Source organism: Podarcis cretensis, assembly GCF_951804945.1.
Source record: "Podarcis cretensis genome assembly, chromosome: 15".
Classification (NCBI taxonomy): Eukaryota; Metazoa; Chordata; class Lepidosauria; order Squamata; family Lacertidae; genus Podarcis; species Podarcis cretensis.
Genome location: NC_137185.1, coordinates 4,935,275 through 4,956,866, shown reverse-complemented (window position 1 = coordinate 4,956,866; position 21,592 = coordinate 4,935,275). Strand labels below are relative to the sequence as shown.

At 40.3% G+C, this 21,592-nt stretch overlaps 1 protein-coding gene across 1 annotated transcript in view; it reads right to left on the bottom strand.

Moving 5' to 3' along the window:
- MED13 (mediator complex subunit 13) overlaps positions 1 to 21,592 on the bottom strand; it is a 109,897-nt gene that overhangs the window by 60,689 nt on the left and 27,616 nt on the right. The window contains exon 3 of the mRNA XM_079955362.1: positions 20,729 to 20,897. Within this exon, the coding sequence (XP_079811488.1) occupies positions 20,729 to 20,897 (169 nt within the window). The remainder of the gene's footprint in view (positions 1 to 20,728; positions 20,898 to 21,592) is intronic.

Sequence of the window (21,592 nt, the reverse complement as noted above, 5' to 3'; positions counted from 1 at the left end):
ACTTTGAAGTCCCAATAATTTCAATGGGAGAGATTAAAGCAGCTGCTAAATACTTCTACTGATGGCAATGGAGCACAGGAGTACTTTTGAGCAGGTGTGTGCAGCAACTGAACTTCCAACGTTCACAGTCTTATTAGCATTGCAGCAAATTCTTTAATTGGGTCTTCCATATCTTTAATTTTTTTTATTAAAAAAAATCCAAGCAGTGTGTCATGTTAGGAGAAGAAATATCACTCAGTAGCTATCACATATTTCTGCAATCGAGAAGCTGAATTTTGGTTACCTGTTTCAGGTTGCCTGTTTCAATTCTGAAACCGGTTTGCTTAACAAAATAAAGAACAATGAGAAACACACAGTTGCCACCAGGGGAAAGAAAGCATAAAAGTTCTTATATTTTCTTAAATTAAAAAAGAGAGGTGACTGTAGAGTTATTGAAGAAGTTCCAGAAATGAGCTCCTGCCTTGCATGCGGGAGGTTCCAATGTTCAATCCCTAGCACCTCCACTAGCTTTACTGGTGCCAGTCAGTACAAACCTAGCAATCCACAGGCAGCCGACAGACCAGCTGCAGAGCAGTCAATAATATATGTGCTTGGACTGCACTTGATTCACTTTTTTCCTGAAAAAATCAAGGGCATTTTAACCAGGGCTGGATTTAGCAAACAGGCTAACACTAGCCTAAGACTGCAATTTTCATAATACAGACCAGTGCAGTCTGCTCATTTTCCCCTCAAAAATTGCCAGTTAAAGGAGCCCTTCTCCATGACCTCACCTGGCCTGAGGCTCATGACTTTCATAATACAGTACTGGTTGTGATTATGATGCCAGTACTGAAGGAAAAAAATGGTTTATCAAGTGGTTTGCTGAGACCTGCGGTAATTTTTACATGCACTGAGCAAGACATACCAGTACAGTGGTATCTCGGGTTACATACGCTTCAGGTTACAGACTCCGCTAACCCAGAAATAGTGCTTGAGGTTAAGAACTTTGCTTCAGGATAAGAACAGAAATTGTGCTCCGGCGGCGCGGCAGCAGCAGGAGGCCCCGTTAGCTAAAGTGGTGCTTCAGGTTAAGAACAGTTTCAGGTTAAGAACGGACCTCCGGAACGAATTAAGTACTTAACCCGAGGTACCACTGTAGTCTGATTTGGTATACACAACGTATTCAAACTGCAGCATGGAAACAAAGCTTAAGGAGAAGCATGTCCTTCTACACAAAATATTAAAATGTTACCTAAGAAATAGTTAACAGATAAGTATGCATGATTTTTTTCATAACGTATAGTTTTTATATGTTTGACAGGAATTATTTTAAGGAATGTAGCGAAAGACGAAAAGCAAACAAACTAGTACTAGAAATGGTCACTAAAGTTGCTGTCCTATACAACTCCTATGGAACTTAAAGTGGCTTATGGCTGAGCAGACCTGTATAGGATTACAGTATTATTGTATAGGAGTTTACAGGACTTGTATAGGTCTACAGTGTTATTGTAGCAGTTTTAAGATCTGCACAGGACAATCTGTAGGGGTTCACAGATATAAAACAGAGGAATTTTCTCTATCTTGTAGTAATTAAGCAAATCTTAAAGGATACACATGCTTTGATGATTGTGGAGAACTCCTTGTTGACAGACAAGAATAAGCACAACATTGTATTAAAAGATTGTTTTCACAAGACCACTTGCTAGCTTTATCTGATATACTAATGATTTCAAATGCCCATCTTCCTTAAACCAGTGGTACCAGCAGACTGGAACTTTCCATTCTCATAATTTTTCCAGAAAAGATCATGGAGTTCTACTGCTGGATCTTTTTAAACACACTCAATAAAGCCATTCTAGAAACCTACATTATTTCTTTGACCTGTGATCCTATTAATTTCACAATAGACTCTGTTATCTCCTTGCAATCTCAAAGGCCAACCACATAGAATATGTCAAACTAAAAGGAGCCATATGTTGTTCTTTGCATTTGTCTGTCTTGAGAGGCAATGGAGCACGCCTCTGGGGATAAAGTCAAACCACTGCATTAGCAGCACCTAAGTGACTTTTCCAGTGCACAAGTCATACATATACACAGTATGTATGGGGAGGTCCAGGGCTGCCCAGACAACCAGACCTCCCTCTCAGCCGCACTGGTACAAAGGAAAGCAGAGCACCTGCTTGACTGCAGTAGTTGTGGGAGGAAAGAGGTGTACAAGGCATCATTCAACCATCTTAGGGACTCCACTCTGGATTTGTGCAGGGTTTACTCCTTGGCATTTGCTTCTCCTGAAGATATCCAAAAGACAGGGGAGGTTTAGGTTGAGTTTTCCTTCTCCTAGATGGGCTACCTTCCTAGATTGATACGCCCCATCTGCCCCTGATTTCCCTCTACAGCACATACAGAAACCGCCTTCTTGACCGTTGGACCCATGATTGACCTCAATCTGCCAGAGCCTGCCTTCACATGCAGTAGATGTTCCTAAATCACCAAAGATTTGAGACTCTTTGGCTACCCTCATCTTGTTTAGTTAGGGCTGTCCTGAATTTCCTGGACATAGGCGGGATTTGCCCTCCAACAATGGCGTCCGGGTGGAATTTTCTAGCACCCCCGGGGGAAAAAGCTCCACAACTTTATCACTTTTTAAAATATGGAAACCCTAGTTTAGTCAGCTAGTCAAAGTCATTTACCATGGTGTGGCACAGTCACATGGTGACAGCTTCCAGGAGTCACAAGTGAGAGCAGGGTGCAGGGCTGGGGACCACAGCTTATGCAACAATAGGGTAATAATGTTAAGATATAATAGAAGCTGGGAGAAGTATGGAATCTGGGGTGCCCCACTACCACAATATTATATATGCTTCCTTCAATTTATAATTTGCAGCTTCGTTTCATAAGATAAATAGACATTACATGAATGTGCAGAAGTATTGTCCTATCTGCATAAAACGTATACTCTAGGTATGCATAGGCAAGTTGTGCTAACAAGCTTCATTTACAAAACAAGCAAGCAAAAGTCTTGTGCTAAATGTACTCACACAGCTCACCTCTAATTCCATCACAACCAAATGCTCCCAACAGAGCTCAGTTTCTAAAATGCATTGTTGCATAACTCAAGTGACATAATGGGTAACATAAGAGCTAAATAAAACAGTTTCAATGTTGTAATTCACTTCTTTCAAATGACTATACTTAGGAAGTATGACAAGATATATATCATGCATACCTCTTTGAGCATGTTAAACATTTAGTAGATTCTCAGTGCCTAAAACTATGAAATAGAAATGCATGCTTTTCAACTGCCATGCCTTAAAATATTCAAAAAAATTCAATAAAAATCATTTCAAAGTAAAAATTGGAATTTTATAACATTTAAGCCACATTAAATGTGTTCCATCCGCCCTACTAAATAGTTAACTACTTTTAGTAAGCAATCAATATTATCCAGTTGGCAGAAAACCGATAATAAATTTCATGGTGCTTGGGGAAGTAATTAAGAATTTCACAAAATCTTACGGAAACAATAGGGATGCAAGTTTTATTACAAGGCAATAACATTAGTTGAGTTATTGGGAATTTATGGGGGACACTCAAGAGCAATTATAGATCATTACAGAGGAATCTGCATCCTAACATATTTCATATTTTATGTCAGAGTTTTCACAATATAACCATTACAGATATTTGGAGGGGGGTATTCGTACTATTTTAGAATGCTTTTATTATTGGAATAAGCAAGATATAATATGTAATCTTCTAGACAATTGAAATACAGTAGTAGTAGTAGTAGTAGTAGTAGTAGTAGTAGTAAAAGAAGAAGAAGAAGAAGAAGAAATAATTAGCTAATATTTAGGGGCTAGAAAAGGTGCCCTAAACATAGTCAAGAAAAATGAGGGGGCAAACTAATGCCAGTGTACTAGAAGAAGCAAAGAACATCAGTGTTGAAGCAATGATTCTTCAACATCAACTTCATTGGACTGGTCATGTTGTTCGGATGCCTGATTATTGTCTTCCAAAGCAACTACTCTATTCCAAACTTAAAAATGGAAAGTGTAATGCTGGTGGTCAACAAAAGAGGTTTAAAGAATCTGTCAAGGCAAATCTAAAAAAAATGTAGGATAAACACCAACAATTGGGAAACACCAGCCTGCAAGTACTCCAATTAGAGAACAGCCTTTACCATAGTGTCATGAACTTTGAAAACACTCAGGATGAAAGGGAGAAACGAGCTAAAAGGAAGACACATTTGGCAAACCCTCACCATGATCAACTCCTGCCCAGAAACCTATGTCCCCACTGTGGAAGGATGTGTGGATCCAGAATTGGCCTCCACAGTCACCTACGGACATACCACTAAGACCGTAGACAATCTTGCCCAGCTACGAGTGATCGCCAAAGAAAAAGATGTTAACTAATCTTACCATTATTAAAAAGTTCCAAAAACATGTATAGGCCTTTAACAAATTGTTCTTTTGTTTACTTTTTAAAAAGATGGAAACAAGATTATACTCTGGGCGCTACACACCAGCCAGATAACTGATCATGTGGGGAAGCCCACCATGTCTCCTAGTCATGATTGATACCACTTCACAGCATGGTATTTCAAAGTATTTTACATAAGGTACTTTACACCCTCAAGGCTGAACAATATTAATAATTTTAATCTGGGTTGCTGGAAATGTGGTACTGTAAATGCTGTATTTATGTGTTGCTGGCGGATATGTTCCAAGGTTAAATTGATTTGGACAAATAAAATAAGCAAGTTAGAAGATTCAATACTTCTAAATGCTTTTGATTTTTTTGGTGGGCTACAAATTGAAACTTCAAAAGATGTCAGACCTAAGAAAATTAATTTGGCTTTAATATATACTGGGAAAAGTCTGGATAATAAATTTTAATGTTTGGTAGCCAACAGTGAGGGATGATGAAAGTTACAGTTAAGTGTATCTGGAGGACTACAAAATCCCCATCCCTGTTTCAAAAGTGAGGGAGAACACTTTCAGAACCATTGCTCACTCCGTGGTGTTTTGAAAGCAATTCCTGGGCAGTTTTCTTTAAAACACACACACACAGTAATTTGCAATTTACAATTTACAATGGCATTTTGTTTCTATAATGGAGAAAATATCAGTTTAAAAAACAAACAAACTGCAAAGTGTTGCAGAACACTTATCATCTCTGCTCTTATGGATCAGATAGCCTTCGTGTAACCATGCTACTTTAAACAGATTTATATTCCATAGGCTAAATGCACATTTTCTTTTTTAAAAAAATCCATTCTGCTGATATCCAAACATAGTTTTCCACTTGTGATTGGGTATTTATTCAAATACTTTTTAAACAGTTTGAGTGGCTTTAACTAGCTTAGCTTAATTTGACAGTCTGCCGTCAACAGCTCTATTCTCAGATTAAATGCCGTAATTTTAAGGATTACCCAATGCTCTTGAACAGCACACTGAAAAGCCTCATGAATTATCAATTTGTCAACTGCAGGATATAAAAAGGGGTGTATTTCAACACGGAGAGACGAGCTACTTGCTGTTTTTCTAATAAAACTCTAGGTGTAGCCCTTCTTCTTTCCATTGGAATGTATTTATGTCAAAATATGCATCTCTCAGAGGTTGCCTGCTGAAGGATTCCTCCCACCCCTGCCCCTAATAACAGTGACATCATCAGTATGGTAGATTCTCATAATAGCCTTTCCAGTCACATGACTCCTGCAGTAATCATGTGGCAGAGACAGGGATGATAAAATAAATCCTTTATTCTTCCACTACTTTCCCTTCACCTTCTTGCAGAAAGGGTATGATCTCCAACTTTATAGGGGCATGGGGGTAACACAGTGTACTGGCCAAGCCCAGCACATGGCTCTCTACAACAGGGGTCAGCAAACTTTTTCAGCAGGGGCCAATCCACTGTCCCTCAGACTTTGTGGGGGGCCGGACTATATTTTTTTTGGGGGGGATGAACGAATTCCTATGCCCCACAAATAACTCAGAGATGCATTTTAAATAAAAGGACACATTCTACTCATGTAAAAATACGCTGATTCCCAGACCGTCTGCGGGCCAGATTTAGAAGGCGATTGGGCCGGATCTGGCCCCCGGGCCTTAGTCTGCCCACCTATGCTCTACGACATAACTTCCTACAAGCAGTTGCAGGTGGTGGTGGTGAGACTAAACAGTTCTAATGTCAGATGCAGGGGTTTATCATTTCAGGTAGGGAGAGAGAGAAAGAAACAGCAGTCAATGTACTGATCTCACAAGGCCATGCTTTCACAGGGGGGAAAAACTCACTAGGAAATCATGATAAGAAAACTGCACTTTGCACAAGTGTTTCACCTCTGTAATCATACCATGCTGGATAACACAGTTACCCTTCGAAATAACTGAGCATCACCAGGTACAATTGTGTGTCACAGCACAATCCTCATTTCATCAACATGCATTTGCCCTTGCTGAGGTATCTGCCGTCCATGACAAAGTCCTCACTTACTAAAGAAGAGAATTTAGAGCTGATGATGATAAAGCTACAAATAATACAATATTTCCCTTGTAGAAATATAGAGAGAGCACTGATTTATTCAAGTCCACCCAAATGAGCCCATGGCAGAGGTGCTGTTTGAACCAAGGACTTCCAATCCACTTTGCACTTAGCGACTGCACAAAAGCTGCATTATTTTACTATTAAAAGTATCATTCACAAGCTTCCACCTTCTCTTATCCTCTAGCATGGCCAGGAGATTGGAAGCTTCCACTTCCATTTTAAATTAACTTTACTTAATCTTATATATGGTTGTTGAAACAAGGCTGTTTCATAAATTACAAAACAAAAAAATTCCTTCCAGTAGCACCTTAAAGACCAACTAAGTCAGTTCTTGGTATGAGCTTTCGTGTGCATGCACACTTCTTCAGATACACTGAAACAGAAGTTTCCAGACCCTTCTATATAGTGAGAAGGTGGGGAGGGGTATTACTCAGAAGGGTGGTGGGAATGGGTGATTGGCAGGTAGCTGTGATGAGCCTGTTGACGACTCTTAACGACTGCAATAGGTCTTACAGGAAAAAGCAAGGGGTGAAAAGGTGAAAAATGGCTTTGTCATGTATAATGAGATAAGAATCCAAGGTCTTTGTTCAGACCAGGTCTCTCCATGGTTTTAAGTTTGGTGATAAGTTGCAATTCAGCAGCTTCTCTTTCCAGTCTATTTCTGAAATTCCTTTGTAGTAAAACAGCTACTTTGAGATCTTGTATAGAATGTCCTGGGAGATTGAAGTGTTCTCCTACTGGTTTCTCTGTCTATACAAGATCTCAAAGTAGCTGTTTTACTACAAAGGAATTTCAGAAATAGACTGGAAAGAGAAGCTGCTGAATTGCAACTTATCACCAAACTTAAAACCATGGAGAGACCTGGTCTGAACAAAGACCTTGGATTCTTATCTCATTATACATGACAAAGCCATTTTTCACCTTCTCACCCCTTGCTTTTTCCTGTAAGACCTATTGCAGTCGTTAAGAGTCGTCAACAGGCTCATCACAGCTATCTGCCAATCACCCATTCCCACCACCCTTCTGAGTAATACCCCTCCCCACCTTCTCACTATATAGAAGGGTCTGGAAACTTCTGTTTCAGTGTATCTGAAGAAGTGTGCATGCACACGAAAGCTCATACCAAGAACTGACTTAGTTGGTCTTTAAGGTGCTACCGGAAGGAATTTTTTTGTTTTGACTATGGCAGACCAACACGGCTACCTATCTGTAATCATAAATTACAGTTTGAGGTTCATGAAACTATAGTTTGGCCAGGTTCAGACATCACAACAAGCTGTGGTTCATCTAAAATGGATGGGAAAGCTTTCAAGCTCCTTCTCACAGCTGTACTGTAGTGGGAAGAGTTCATCATCATAGCACCGGTCTGTGGTTTAGCAGTAAGTGCAAACACAGACAACTCACCATAAGCAGAGAATTCTCATACTCAGTAACGTAAAACATTCACAATGCCATCCAAAGTGTCATCTCAATGTGGTGGGTTGGGGGCGGGGGGGGGGGGGGCGAGAGAAAGAGAGACTGAAAGCAAAGCTTCTGCCCTCTGTCCTCTAATACAAGACTTAAAATTGTAGCAGCTGCAAGCTGTAGCACAAAGAAAGCATGCTTTTGTCTGTGAAAGTACTTTTAAAAAACAATGAAGTGTCATTAGTAATCTTGATGGACCGTTTTTCATATATAACATAGATGAAATATTTAAAAATGGTATATTGGGCTAACTTTTGCTTCTGCTACAGCTTCCTATCCTGTTTCTGCAAGTAATAGTCACTGATTATTATTCAACTACAGAATGACAAACGCACAATTGTTTACTCTCCAACCTCACTCTGAAATCATTTGGGAAAGGGCCATAGCTCAGCAGTGGAACATCTGCTTGCACGCAGAAGGTCCAGATTCAATTCCCAGCATCTCCAGGTGGGGCTGAGAGACATGCCTGCAAGAAACCCTGAAGAGCCACTGCTAGTCAGTTTAGAAAATATTGAACCAGATAGGCTAATGGTCTGACCCAGTATAAGCCAGCTTCCTATCCTACACCAGCAGATTATTAATTTTGATGTGGGAAAATACTAAATAAAAGTAAATGCTAAACAGTAAGAGCCACTGTATTGTAAGTGAAACAGAAAGTGCTGGCCTTCGACCAGGGAGACCCAATCCTTGCTCAGTCAAGAAACTCATAAGGAGGCCTTTGGCAAATTACCTTTAGTCTACCAAACAGGACTGCTGGGGATAAAACGAGATAACCGCAAATGCCACCATGAGCTCCTTGCAGAATATAAAATGAGATGCATACATACAAATGATCTAAGTAACAGTCTTCCACTCAAATCTTTCCTCGAGTAAAATCTTCCCAGTAAGTCTATAGTGATTTCATTTGAAGCTAGAAATGAGCACACTTTTCTTTGAAAGTATACACCAAAGCCTGGTGGGAGGGACCCAGATCACTAAAGCTCTCTCTCATTCTCAAGCTTTCCAGGCAAATCCACAATCACTGCACATTCTAATCAGACAGACAAGGGAAAACGTCATCCTGATGTAAAGTGCTAAATTTGTCTCTTAGTGGTCTCTGTAGCAACCCAATATTCCAAAGAGACAATCATGTGATCAATGCTCTTAGCTCCTGCTGTTTATCCTGCACTGTCCTACTTACAGCAGCTTTCAATTCCAGCTGTCTACAGCAGAAAAGAAAAATCATCACCTGGCCTCCTGCAGTACATGGTCCCACTTCAGGCTCATCTGAATTGATATTTTTTTAAAAAAAAAAATCTTGAAATTACTGAAGCAGGGAGAAAAAGAGGAAAACTGCAAGTTTAAAAATGAGAGAGAGAAAGCACCATTTGAATTAACTAGAAACACAGGCTCAACCAACTAGTGAAACTATAGGGTGAACTATCCTAGCATTAAGTGATCAACACTCAATCCTAATGGAGCTATTTACAAGTTAGCAACACAGGAATCAAACTGGTTAGCATAAAGTCCACAGAATTAAATCAATGAACTCACACGAACATAAACTTAAATTCAAACACTCTGGCTTAACTGTCTACTTTTCCTTCAAGTCACATTGCTGTGAGGCTGGAAGCAATTAACCTAAGCCCTAACTAACCTAACCTCCCCTATATAAGGGTGACAAAGGCTTTTTCTGCACATAATGCTAAACTATGGCCTCCATGTAAACCATATTGTATAGTACCCTGAGACAGAAAAATATTTAGTAACAAGTAAGCCACACTCCTAAAACTGAGCCTTTTGCATAGAAATCAAACTCATTTTTTAGCTTTGAACATGGCTGCTTCCTAAATATTTGATGCTGGTTCTTTGGAATTTTAAATATTTTTTTTTTCTAACTCAGACCCAGCTCTGGAGGGTCCTGTCATACAATATGTAAGTAAACTAGGATTTATTTATTTTTATCATTGTGTATAAGCGAGACAAACATTATATTTAAAGGCAAATTTTGACATGTAGGAAAAGAAACGAAACTGACAAACATTAAATTACTACTATGCTCAGAGAGTCATGGTTAACTATATTTTATGAACTACAGAAGGTACAGAATGGACTTTATATACCCTTCTAGACGTATGTTCCAGAGGTGTGAAAGTCTGGGGGAGGGAAGAAATGGGCAATGCTTGCTGCCTCCCTCTATCAAAGCCTTAAAACATCCAGGTCAGGTGGAATGGGGAAGGTGGGAAATGTGCAGTATACCGAGATAAAAACTTAGGTTATCATTCTGAAAGAAAATAAATTTCATTTCAGACAACATTAAAATCATAATTACAGAGCCGATCCACATTACGGTTAGCTTTAGAACTAAGATTTAAAAGGTGATTACAGTACCGCTGCTGTGTTTGACATTTTTGTATCCTCAGATATTTGGCGTAGGAGAGCAATCTGGGAGATGGCCAGAAGTATTGCTCCTGCAACATGGCAGTAATAAGGCTTTTACGCAGCCTTGCTTCAGATAAGGGCCTTGACACTGTGTTGCAAGAGCAAATGCCTGGCAAACTCCCAGAATTCTCTCCCACACCAAATACCTGAAGATACTCACTCTGGGAGTTTGCCAAACACACTGCTCCTGTAACACAGTGTCAAACCCTTTTTCTGAAGAAGGCGAGAAGAAATGTGGCAGGATCAATATTCTGAGCCATTTGCGCGCTCTCTATCTATCTATCTATCTATCTATCTTTTGCGTCAAGAGAGAGAAACTGATGACAGTTGAACACAAGTAAGTATAAATGAAGTAACAAACTGGCACATGAAAGAGTTGAGTAGCTTTTTCAATTTTCACAAAAATTCCCATTTCTGGAGTCCATGAAGCTCAGTTAAAGATCTTCGGGTGCCTCCCCCATGAGAGATCTGGAGGGTGTCAACATGGGAACAAGGGCTTTTCTGTGGTGGCTCCCCATTTGTGGAATTGCTCAACCAAAGAAGCCTCGCCTGGTGCCTTTGTTACTATCTTTAGGTACCAGATGAAAACTTTCCCCTTCAACCAGGCATTGATTAACATTTAAATGTGTCTGTGGGAGACAGGTTTATTGGTTAGTTTTGCTTTTGTTTTATTATGTATTCTGTGCTTTCATTTTACATTTGTATGTTTTGAACTGTGAACTTTGGACGAAGGGTGATATACACATTTACATCATCATCATTGAAACCATAAATATCAACATGTTCCCTGCATTCTTTTGTTCGTCATCCTACAACCAATTCCAGAGATTACCAACAGCAGAGATTACCAAGCGAGATTCCCCCCCCCCCCATTACAGTTTGCCTCATATAGCATTAGATAGATCAATATTCTGGTGTAGTATTTTATTTTCCTTTTGATTGCACCTACATCATTTTTCACACTTTCCCCTTTTCTTTAATATCAAATAAACTGCTTAATTGGATTTCTGGTGTGTATTGGTTTTTGGACACACTCAAAGGCTGTTTGTCCACAATGCTTAGACAGCCTGGGCTGTGTTACCTATTTAACATGCCTGGGAGTTATCGGGGGGGGGGGGTGATGGCTGAAGTTGTCAGGAAGCAGCCTTTGAATTTAGCGGGCAACCCCCTTGCTACAGAATAGATCACTTTAAGACAGTGGGAATGCCACATCCCCAGCCCTAGAAGGTGACAAATAAGTGGGGGAGGCTAGACAAGAGAAGAGAAGTGTAGGAGGACATCCACTGCAAGTGAGTTACTTTACCAGGTAGGCACTGGAGGAGGGACTGCTATTCTTAACAACCCCCATTAGAGAAAATGGAACTTTCAGGTTTAATATTATTTACTAGAATGAAGAAGAGAAATCTAATAAATAAGCATGTCTAGTTTCATATATCTGCAGTTACTATGACATGTTGATGATGGTGGGGTGTTTAGTTTCCATTTCTGGATCATAACGCCAAGGCCTATATGTTGTTTCCAAGCCCAGGTAATAAACTTTCTTTTTGTTTACTACAAATGTTGGCTTCAACTTACTTTCGACTTTTGCTCCCATTTCCCTCAAATTGACAAAGCTTCGCTCTCCCCCAATGCTTTCTGATTCTCCCAGGCATTTAAAAATCTATGATCTTAACAGTTCTGAATGGCAACCCACTGTTTATGCAACATATTTTTAGCCATGCTGCAAAACTGTTTTTATCTTTCTCCCCAGGTTGTATGCTACAATTGTTATATGATATGCTATATTAATATAGTATTTTATTATTTCATGTTCTCTGGAGAACAATGTAATTGGGTGACTCAGATAAACATTGACTCAGATAAACACTGTAAGTAAACAAACAAAACCTAACTTGGGTGCCCTAGGGTGCAGCAACCTGCAACTTCATCTACAACAGAGGGTGTGTTTGGGACCACAGTTTCAATAAGAAGAAAGATATGCAAAAAGTTTTGGGGAGGACCTTCAATATCTTTTCCTCCATAAAGTCACAAGCTTAGCCCCTGGCATCTCAATTTTCTACCATGCAATTATGAAACAATCCTAGATTTAGGATCCCTTTGTGGGTGGTTGGGGTGACAACAATAAGTTTCAAATCAAATTGACTTTTGAACTCCCCGTTGAATGATTCTTTGCAACTAAAAATAATAATATTTTGAAGTCATGAAGGGAAAATGTGTTTGGGGTCCCGTACTGGGGTCAAAAGTATTTTAAACAAAGAGATGAGCAATGTGCAGACCTCAAGGCTATAGCTTGTGGTTGTTGTTGTTTCTAAATCTCCTGACTGCAGAAAACCTCAAGAATTTGATGCTAAAATGATTGTGATTGGTACAAATTCACTACTTTCAACTACTGTATGGACTTTAAAGTCACATAAAAAAATTTCAAGGGACCAACCACAGAATGTCATGTTGTAAGGCATCAATTTGAGAATCATACAAAATAAAAGCAAAATGTCAACGTACCATATTGTCAATTTGACATTTCCCAGGCAGATTCAGCATGCTTAAACATGTGCAAATAGCTGAAAAGGTTTTTCCTATAGCCAAAAGTAGCTGAAATTATGGTGGGGGAGGCATAATGAAATCCACTCAGGTGCAATCCTACACACACTCACCTAGAGTAGGATTGTTCTGTCATTGTGGCTTAAAACGTTACGTTCAAACAAACACAACGCTTTACTTGCTGCTTGAAAGGCATGACAACTCAACAGAACACTCTTTCCTCACATTAGATCATTTTTGGGAGGCAGTATTAAGACACTGGGAAGGAGGAATTGTTTTATAATTTTATAATGCCCAAAGTGCTCTGCCCATAAACACAGCGCTGATTAGGGAGAGTTAGAAGAAAAAAAGTTTTTAACGTTTGACTAGGCTAGTATTGTATCAATTATAAATGCATAACACTTGCTGTGCTCATTCATTATGTTACTATTTAATTTTATGCAACAAGACATTTCTAAAAGAAAATAATTTGCAGAAAAAATATAGTAATTTATATACATATATATATCTCCTATTACTGTTGCAGTTCCATGAAAATATGCATTTTACGAAGCAGGGAGGGAAGAGCTAGGGCGATCTGCAGATGACCCATTCTTGACACCTACTCCATTGGCCATGATAAACATCTGATTTAACTTTCATTTCCTAATCAAAGAGACTCTCCTTCTGTAATCTACAAACAAATCACAAACTATCCCTAAATATTCCAGAGTACACTGGATACTATTTTTTTGCTATGGAAAGCCTGCACAAGGAAAAAAAAAAACATTTGCCAGAGATCATTTAACCTGTAAGAACTAATGAGCCCCACCCTCAAACTAAAGCCAGAGCAAAGAATAAGCAAGAACATTATTCCTCCATATCCATACAAAATAGCTACTAAATTCTCTCCGAGTATAGCACATACAATCCAATTATGCAAGTTTTGGAATTGAGTTTTCTAATCTAATATTTAATTTCAGGATCAAAAAGAAGCAACCTCCATTACTTTCAATGGGGCTGTGTGTAGGGTGCCCCGAAAACTTCACTGAGATACAACATCTTGTGTTCCCTACATTTTATTTGTATTTATCCCTACCACATGAGTGTTTATTCTAACAAACTCTTTCAAATTAATAAGAGAGCCATGAATTTGCAACTCTCATTTACAGCAAAAACAACAAGTATTGTGGCAGACTGAGAAATTTATCGGGGCATAAGCTTTTGTGCACTACAGTCTACAATGCATGAAGCATCAATGAGTTACAGATATATGTGCATAGATGAGAGATTGAATGTGAACAGTGTGAACAGCATTTCATTTCCCTCTAATATCTTTACTAACCCACCCCCCAATATATGTGTTGGAGCTTGATATATGGAGGGGGGGGTGACTCTGTGTGTGCACTCCACACACAAACACACAAACACAAACACTTGTGAATCAGGATAATGCTTCAAGCATATGATGAAGTGGACTGCAGCCCACGAAAGCTTATGCCTTAATAAATTTCTTAGTCTCTAAGGTACCACAAGACTCTTTGTTTTTCCTTCCATGCAAAGTGATTGTTCTGTACACAGTAAACTGCACTAAAATAAATTAACAGCTTCACATTAATGGTTAAAATAGTACTGGAATAATTTCCTTATGGGGAAAGCCCATAAGGTGGCGCACAGCAGCTCAGTCCGGAAAGGCAGCTGTAGTTTCCCCCCAGGGTGGGGTGGATTTAATATCTAATTAAGTACTAAATAAATAGACATGTCTTGATCTCTCCCCTCTGCGAAGAATTTTTTTTTCATAAAACGAGTCTGCACACATTTTACATTTTTCCCCTTTTAAAAAAAAGCCTTCATATGGCTGTTTTTTTCCTGGGAAACAACACACACACACACACACACACACACACACACAGGCCTGCCTGCAAGCAGCAGAAGTACAGTATTCCTCAGCTGGAGCTGTTGCAATAAAGAAGTGGCTGAAATTAAACCACAAGCGAAACACTTAAGAAAAGCTGTCTGACTCCCACTATGGAATTTCCTTCAAGAATGTCCTCAGGCCATGTCAATGGGAAAATGTGAAGGGTGCAGACTAAGTGCAGAGATACTTAAAAGGCTAATTATTTCTGCCCTTTCAGTGATAAGTGAATTATTCATTAGAAGTTTTACCTAATAAAAAAGAAAGAAAGCAGTCTTTGCAGCCTTCAATACATTTATTCATTTTAGAGGTCAGGTCATCATATTCTATCATTTCACACAGGGAGCGTAGGTGCTGGCAATTGTTATTTCCTTTATCAGGTGCTCATCGGAACTGGCAAAATTATAATCATTTGACCTTAAGGGGCTGACACATATAAAGCTGATTCTGCCTTTTAAGTAAGGCCTTAATAATAAAAAAGTGACAGTTAACGGTATTAAACCACAGAGTGAGAGGAAAATGCACACACAAAACCCTCATGTACTCTAAAAACATAATTCAGACAAGAGCAGCTATAGAGGTCTGTGGGTTGTTGTTGTTGTTGTTGTGTGTGTTTTTTAATGTTCTATGTACTTGCAAGTCCCTGAAGCTTTCAGGTCTCCAAACTCCTGCACCAAGTGTAGAAGGAGGAAGAGACAGTTGCATGTTCATATCCTCAAGAGGTGTAAATCTAGCTGAAAGCCAAAGGCCACCACTTGAAGCAAAGACCACTCAATGGAAAGCAATTTCATGTTAAACACACACTCATACTTCTAGAGCAGGGCAGGCCAACTTTTCATACCAAGTGGGCTGCAAGAGTACTTCAACACAGAACCTGCAGCCTGCATGCTGCTTGTTGCAGGGGGTAGGGAGCGAGGCCAAAATTTGACACACACAGCCCTCATGCTGCCTTCCAAAAGTTAGCTAAGTGAGGCACTGGATTTTGGGAAGAAGGCAGAGATGGATTTAGGGGAGCATGCGGAGCCTCAGGGGCACCGCAGAGGGATCTGCAACCATTATGTAGAATGGGAGAAGAAAGGTGGAGGGTGCCAAATTTGGGTGTCACACAGGGCACTGCTGAAATTTGAGACCCCAAGGTCTGCCACTGCTGGAAGGGTCCTGAGGCCCTCTCACCTCCTTCCTGAAGCTAGGAAAGCGCTAATAAGGCTTTGAGAAGGGGACAGATGGGCTCTAGGATAAGGTTAACAGATTTTTTTCAATGAATTCGGGGACACTTTGCAACTTCAATGGACTTTGTACAGGGACTACTTTGTAAATTTGGGGACTGTCCCCGGGAAACGGGGACGTCTGGTAACCTTACTCTAGGACCCTGTCAGAGCCATCACTTCCCCTTCCCAAAGCCCAGTCTCACTTACCCCACTTTGGGAAGACAGTGTGATGGCTGCCAAAAAAGGCACTGAGGGCAGCATATGGCCCTCAGGCTGCATGTTGGACCACCCAGTTCTAGAGAAAACTAAGAGCAGTAACTACAAAAACAACTCAGTGGTTAAGCACCCGCTTTGCATGCAGAAGGTCCCTAGTTAAATCCCTAGCACCCCCAGTTCAAAAAGATTCAGGCAGCAGATGGTTGTAAAAAGCCTTTCCCAGAGACCCTGGAGTGTCACTGCATGTCTAGGTATACAACAATTGGCTATATGGGCAGAGAGTCTCACTTAAGGCAGCTTCTTACATCCCCCTGCCCCCGTTTTTTCAAAGGAAGCTTACAGTGTGGGGACTATTGACTTACAAAATCCTAATCAGTCTGGAACCAGAGTCTCCAAAGAATCTCTTGCCCAACCAGTGACCATAGCCTTTTCCTTAGATGCTCCCACCTTCAAAGTTTAGGTGGGTGGCTACTAGAGGCTACTAGAAATAGGGCTCTCCTGTTATAGTGTCACAGATATAGAAACCCCTTCCCAAACACATTTGGCTGGTGCTAACATTATATTTAGGACGCAGGTGGCGCTGTGGGTTAAAGCCTCAGCGCCTAGGACTTGCCGATCGAAAGGTCGGCGGTTCGAATCCCTGCGGCGGGGTGCGCTCCCGCTGCTCGGTCCCAGCGCCTGCCAACCTAGCAGTTCGAAAGCACCTCCGGGTGCAAGTAGATAAATAGGGACCGCTTACCAGCGGGAAGGTAAACGGCGTTTCCGTGTGCGGCTCTGGCTCCCAGAGCAGCGATGTCACGCTGGCCACGTGACCCGGAAGTGTCTCCGGACAGCGCTGGCCCCTGGCCTCTAGAGTGAGATGGGCGCACAACCCCAGAGTCTGTCAAGACTGGCCCGTACGGGCAGGGGTACCTTTACCTTTACCTTTAACATTATATTTTAGGCACCATGCTAAGTGTGTCCTATTCACTCAAGCCTGTAACAGCAATCAATATGCCCTTCACTGCTGTTGGATGTTAAACTACAATTTTTATTTTTTTTAATGGTTGTAAGCCACCTTGAAGGTCTATATCGTGAAAAGGCAGGATATAAATGTTTTAAAAATAAATAGCCTATACTAGTTAACTATAATTATGACAGAGGAATCCGGAATAAAAAGGTGTGTGTGTGTTCAGATAAGTACTTGCATACACATTTGAAGTATTTGGTTTCATAACAAATGGCCTCAGTCCAGGAGAGAAGGGCTGACTGGCAAAAGGAGCAGAATAATCAAAATAGCTTCTCTTCTGTTCTCAGCGTCAGAAGTATCCCTATGCTGTGAGGGAAGCTGCTGGAGTTGCTATTTTTTAAAAATTACTTTGGTAGCACCAGTGCACATTTGATAAGGATCTGGTGGATAAAAGGGACAGTGAGGTCCATAAAATCAATAACAGAGGGTCCCGCATTGGGGAGGTCTTCCTGTGCTTTGTTTGACCCTATTGCCACTGTTACATCTTCCATTTGAGAGATGAGAGATGGAACTGAGCTTACTGCTAGCACTGATTAGAAGTGGAATCTGCACTGTGGTTTAAGGCAGTCCCTCTTCTTGTTCTGTTCCAATTAAACATGCTTCACTTTCAGAGAACATCATGGGGATATCTCTCCTGTGTGGTCTGGTGTTCTGGAGTGGGGGATTGGTCCCAGATCTGAATTGATTTTTTCCCTTTCCAATGTCAGCCTTTGAGAATTCTAGTCAATATGTTTGGCAAGAGCCTGCCTTGCTCTTGCACATCTCACTATGATGGTGCTAGTTATGCCCAATAAGCTTATTAGAAAATTATCTTCCATCCAAGCACCAGTGCTCCAGATACTACAGCTACTTGAGGGGAAAATTAAAATCACAGAATTGTAGAGTCAGAAGGGACCCAAAGGGTCATATAGTCCAAACCCCTTCAATGCAAGAATTATGAACCCCAAACTCAAAAGCAACTGGTATCCTATGTTAAGATATCTGAATCTAACACAAGTTGCTTAGGTGTCTTTGAAAAGTGAAAATTCCAGACATTTATTAATCATTAGCTGAATATGTGGGGCAAAGTGTAGTTATAACGGTATTCATAAGAATTAGCACTTATTTTGAAAAAAAAACATTACTCAGTATTTGCCAACAGAGCTGTACATTTATAATTTGTACCGTATCTGGCTGGTTGTGCCAAAACAAATTTGCTTTTCACAAACTTCTAAGACATAAATTTGACAAAGAATTTCTGAAGAGCTGCTAACAGGTGCCATCCTTCAAGCACCAGCAATTCTGAAGATGTCTGTCAAAATTTAGATGGCAATGTCATTTTTAAAGATAATTTGAATAGTTCAAAATGCTGGGACTATAACATAGCAGCTGTAAGAACCACATTTGATTTCAGTATTAAAACTCTATTTGCTTCTTAAATGCATAGATTCTGCTTCATCAACTAAAAAAGCCACACATATTTGAAACAGTTAACAACCAGACAAAATCATAACCAGGAGTTCTGGCTGCAAGCAGCACACCACACTGCCAGCTTAAACCAAACTGAGAATACTTGTCCAGCAGTGATTTCTCACAGTGGCCTTTGTAAGCCGACAAGTGGACATAAACACAATAGCTCGCTCCTGCTTGTGATCCTCAGCAACTGATATTCAGAGGCACAGTGCCACCAGCACTGGGTAAAATAACCATCACGACTAGTAGACATTGACAGCCTAATCCTCCATGAATTTATTAGTAAAGAAACACATTATTGTTTGTGTTGTTCTTTGTCAGACTAAAACTGGCACAGGCTACAGTAGAACTTTCACCAGAACAGAATACGGGGATTAAAATAATATTCAGGGGTTAAAAAGGAGCTTGAACACATACAAGTGAAAGCTGCTTCAAACTTACTGTATTTACATCCCACACCTTCAGCAAATTTATACAGTCGTACCTTGGTTTTCAAACAGAACGCGTTCCAGAAGTCCATTTGACTTCCAAAACGTTCAGAAACGAAGGTGCAGCTTCCGATTGGCGGCAGGAACATCCTGCAGCCAATCAGAAGCTGCACGGGACGTTCAGCTTCCAAGGCAAAGTTCACAAACTGGAACACCTACTTCTAGGTTTCCGACGTTCGAGTTCCAAGTTGTTTGTGAACTTAGCTGTTCGAAAACCAAAGTACGACTGTACTCCCTGGGAGGATAAGAATAAAAGTGCAACAGAAATAAATAAGAAAATAAAGTATACAAACCAACATGAATTAAAACAGCAACAAATGGTTAAACGAAGCACTAAAATAAAACTGCTCCAAGTTAAAATGAGCTGACATTAGCGGTCCTTAAAAGCATGGGGAAACGGAAGTGATTTTGCTTGATGCCTAAATTATGAGAGAATGCCAGGCGGATCTCCATGAAGAGGGCATTGCAAAAGCAACCATGTTCATCGCAACTACTTAAATTCTCCCCCTAGCAAGCATATGGTGTGAATGACAGGTGCTGTTTCTAAACAATGCAGATGGGCCAAGGGGCCATGGCCAAATGGGATTCCTTGGCAAGCATACCCTGCATCTTTAGAAACATGCGCCTGCCGTTCCACTTTATGGTTTCCTATAGGAGATACATAAAGCAACCCTTGAAGGGATTCTACAAGAAGAATGGTGTAGGGATGCAAAACAACTACAGTTTTGAAATAATATGTCTCTGGAAACAACAAAAAAAGTAATGAAGTATTCCAATACGCATTCTTCAAGCCTCGCTGCAGCTCACCATTTTGTCAGTCAACAACAAAATTCACACAATATGCTGCAGAAGAGGACAACACTGTCGTGCATTCCTAAAAAGGTGATATATCACCTTTTATTAGAGTGAACTAAATCATCACAAAGCAGCCAATAAGCTTTCCAGTTCTTTCCCCCATGTTCCTTCAAAACTGTCTTCTGGAGAAGACGAGGGATGTTTCAAGGCATTAATATCTAGTTTTAAGAGTGCTGTAGAACTCTAAAGCTTCCAATTTTGTGACTTTTAGTTGGTCTTAATGAAGTGTTTTATACCACTGTTCTTTGGGGATATTTTTAATGGCTACTCCATCATTGTCTATATTCTGAAAGAGTAATTTACCAAATATCTTTGTAGCTCTTCTACATGTGGTTTTATCTTGTATTTTTATACTGCCAACAGCAGCCTGGACAAGAAACAACTGAAGTAAAATCCTGGCTCCATCAGTATCAGAACAAGCAAATATAAAAAGGAATGATAGAAGCACAAGGATAGCTGTAGAGGAAGATTCTATTTTAGAAAATTACAAACATATGGAAGTCTATTCCATCACCACATGAGATCTGCACTTGCATGAAGAATCAGTTCACTGTTCTCTATTTGTAGTACAAAACAAATAACCATTATCCTGAAGCTGCAAGTAAAAAACACACTGGGAAGGAAAAGGGGGAGGAAAATGCACAAGGTATCCTACCTTTTATTTATAGGTTTCTCATCTTTCTCGTAAGGCTTCACAAACCATTTCCCGATGCGCACAAAGTTCCGGTTCATTAGACATCTTTCCACCAGGTTGTGAATTGCTTTGAATAGCAGAGTGCGACATTCATAGGAAAGCCCATTCTCCCATACACCGTCTTCCTCATCTGCAAGCATGGGAGGGGGAAAAAGTTAACAGCCAGCTTTCAGTGGAGGTGCAAGGAAAAAGAACAGCAATAACATTAGTGCTGACTAAAAGGTCACTTCATACATTACATTTAAGAGTACCCCATAGGCTTCTTCAACATAAACATATTGAGGAGTCTTACAGAAAGACAGAAAATGGTCCATCAAGCCAAATATAGGCCACCCAATTAGAAGCTCTCTGTTGTCTCAGACAGAGGCCTCATGCTGCTCTTAAAAGACCTTTCTATTTAACCACAGATGCCAGGGACAGGACTTTGGTTTTTCTGCACGCCAGTCATTTGCTCTGTCAATGAACTATAAGAGCGCTCCTGCTGTCGAAGTTTAGTATGCATTATCTTTGGGGAAAGGACATATCTTCTTAATTTTTATTATTACAGGCACCATCTAGCCCAAGCTGGGTACTTTGGTTTTAATGGAACATACACGACACTCCCATCAAACTCAACCAGAGGCTTAGACGTATTTGCCACACACAGGCTCAGGCCCCATATAAACTAAACAAGTGGGTCCTGTCACACTAGAACATGACTGTGATGTTCCAGGAATCCCTTAAAAAGGCCTGGCCCCGGTAGTCACTAGGTCACTTCCTCAGATACTCCACTGAAGCCTGACTTCCCTTAAAATACCTGCTTCTGGTAGCTACTTACTTAAGAGG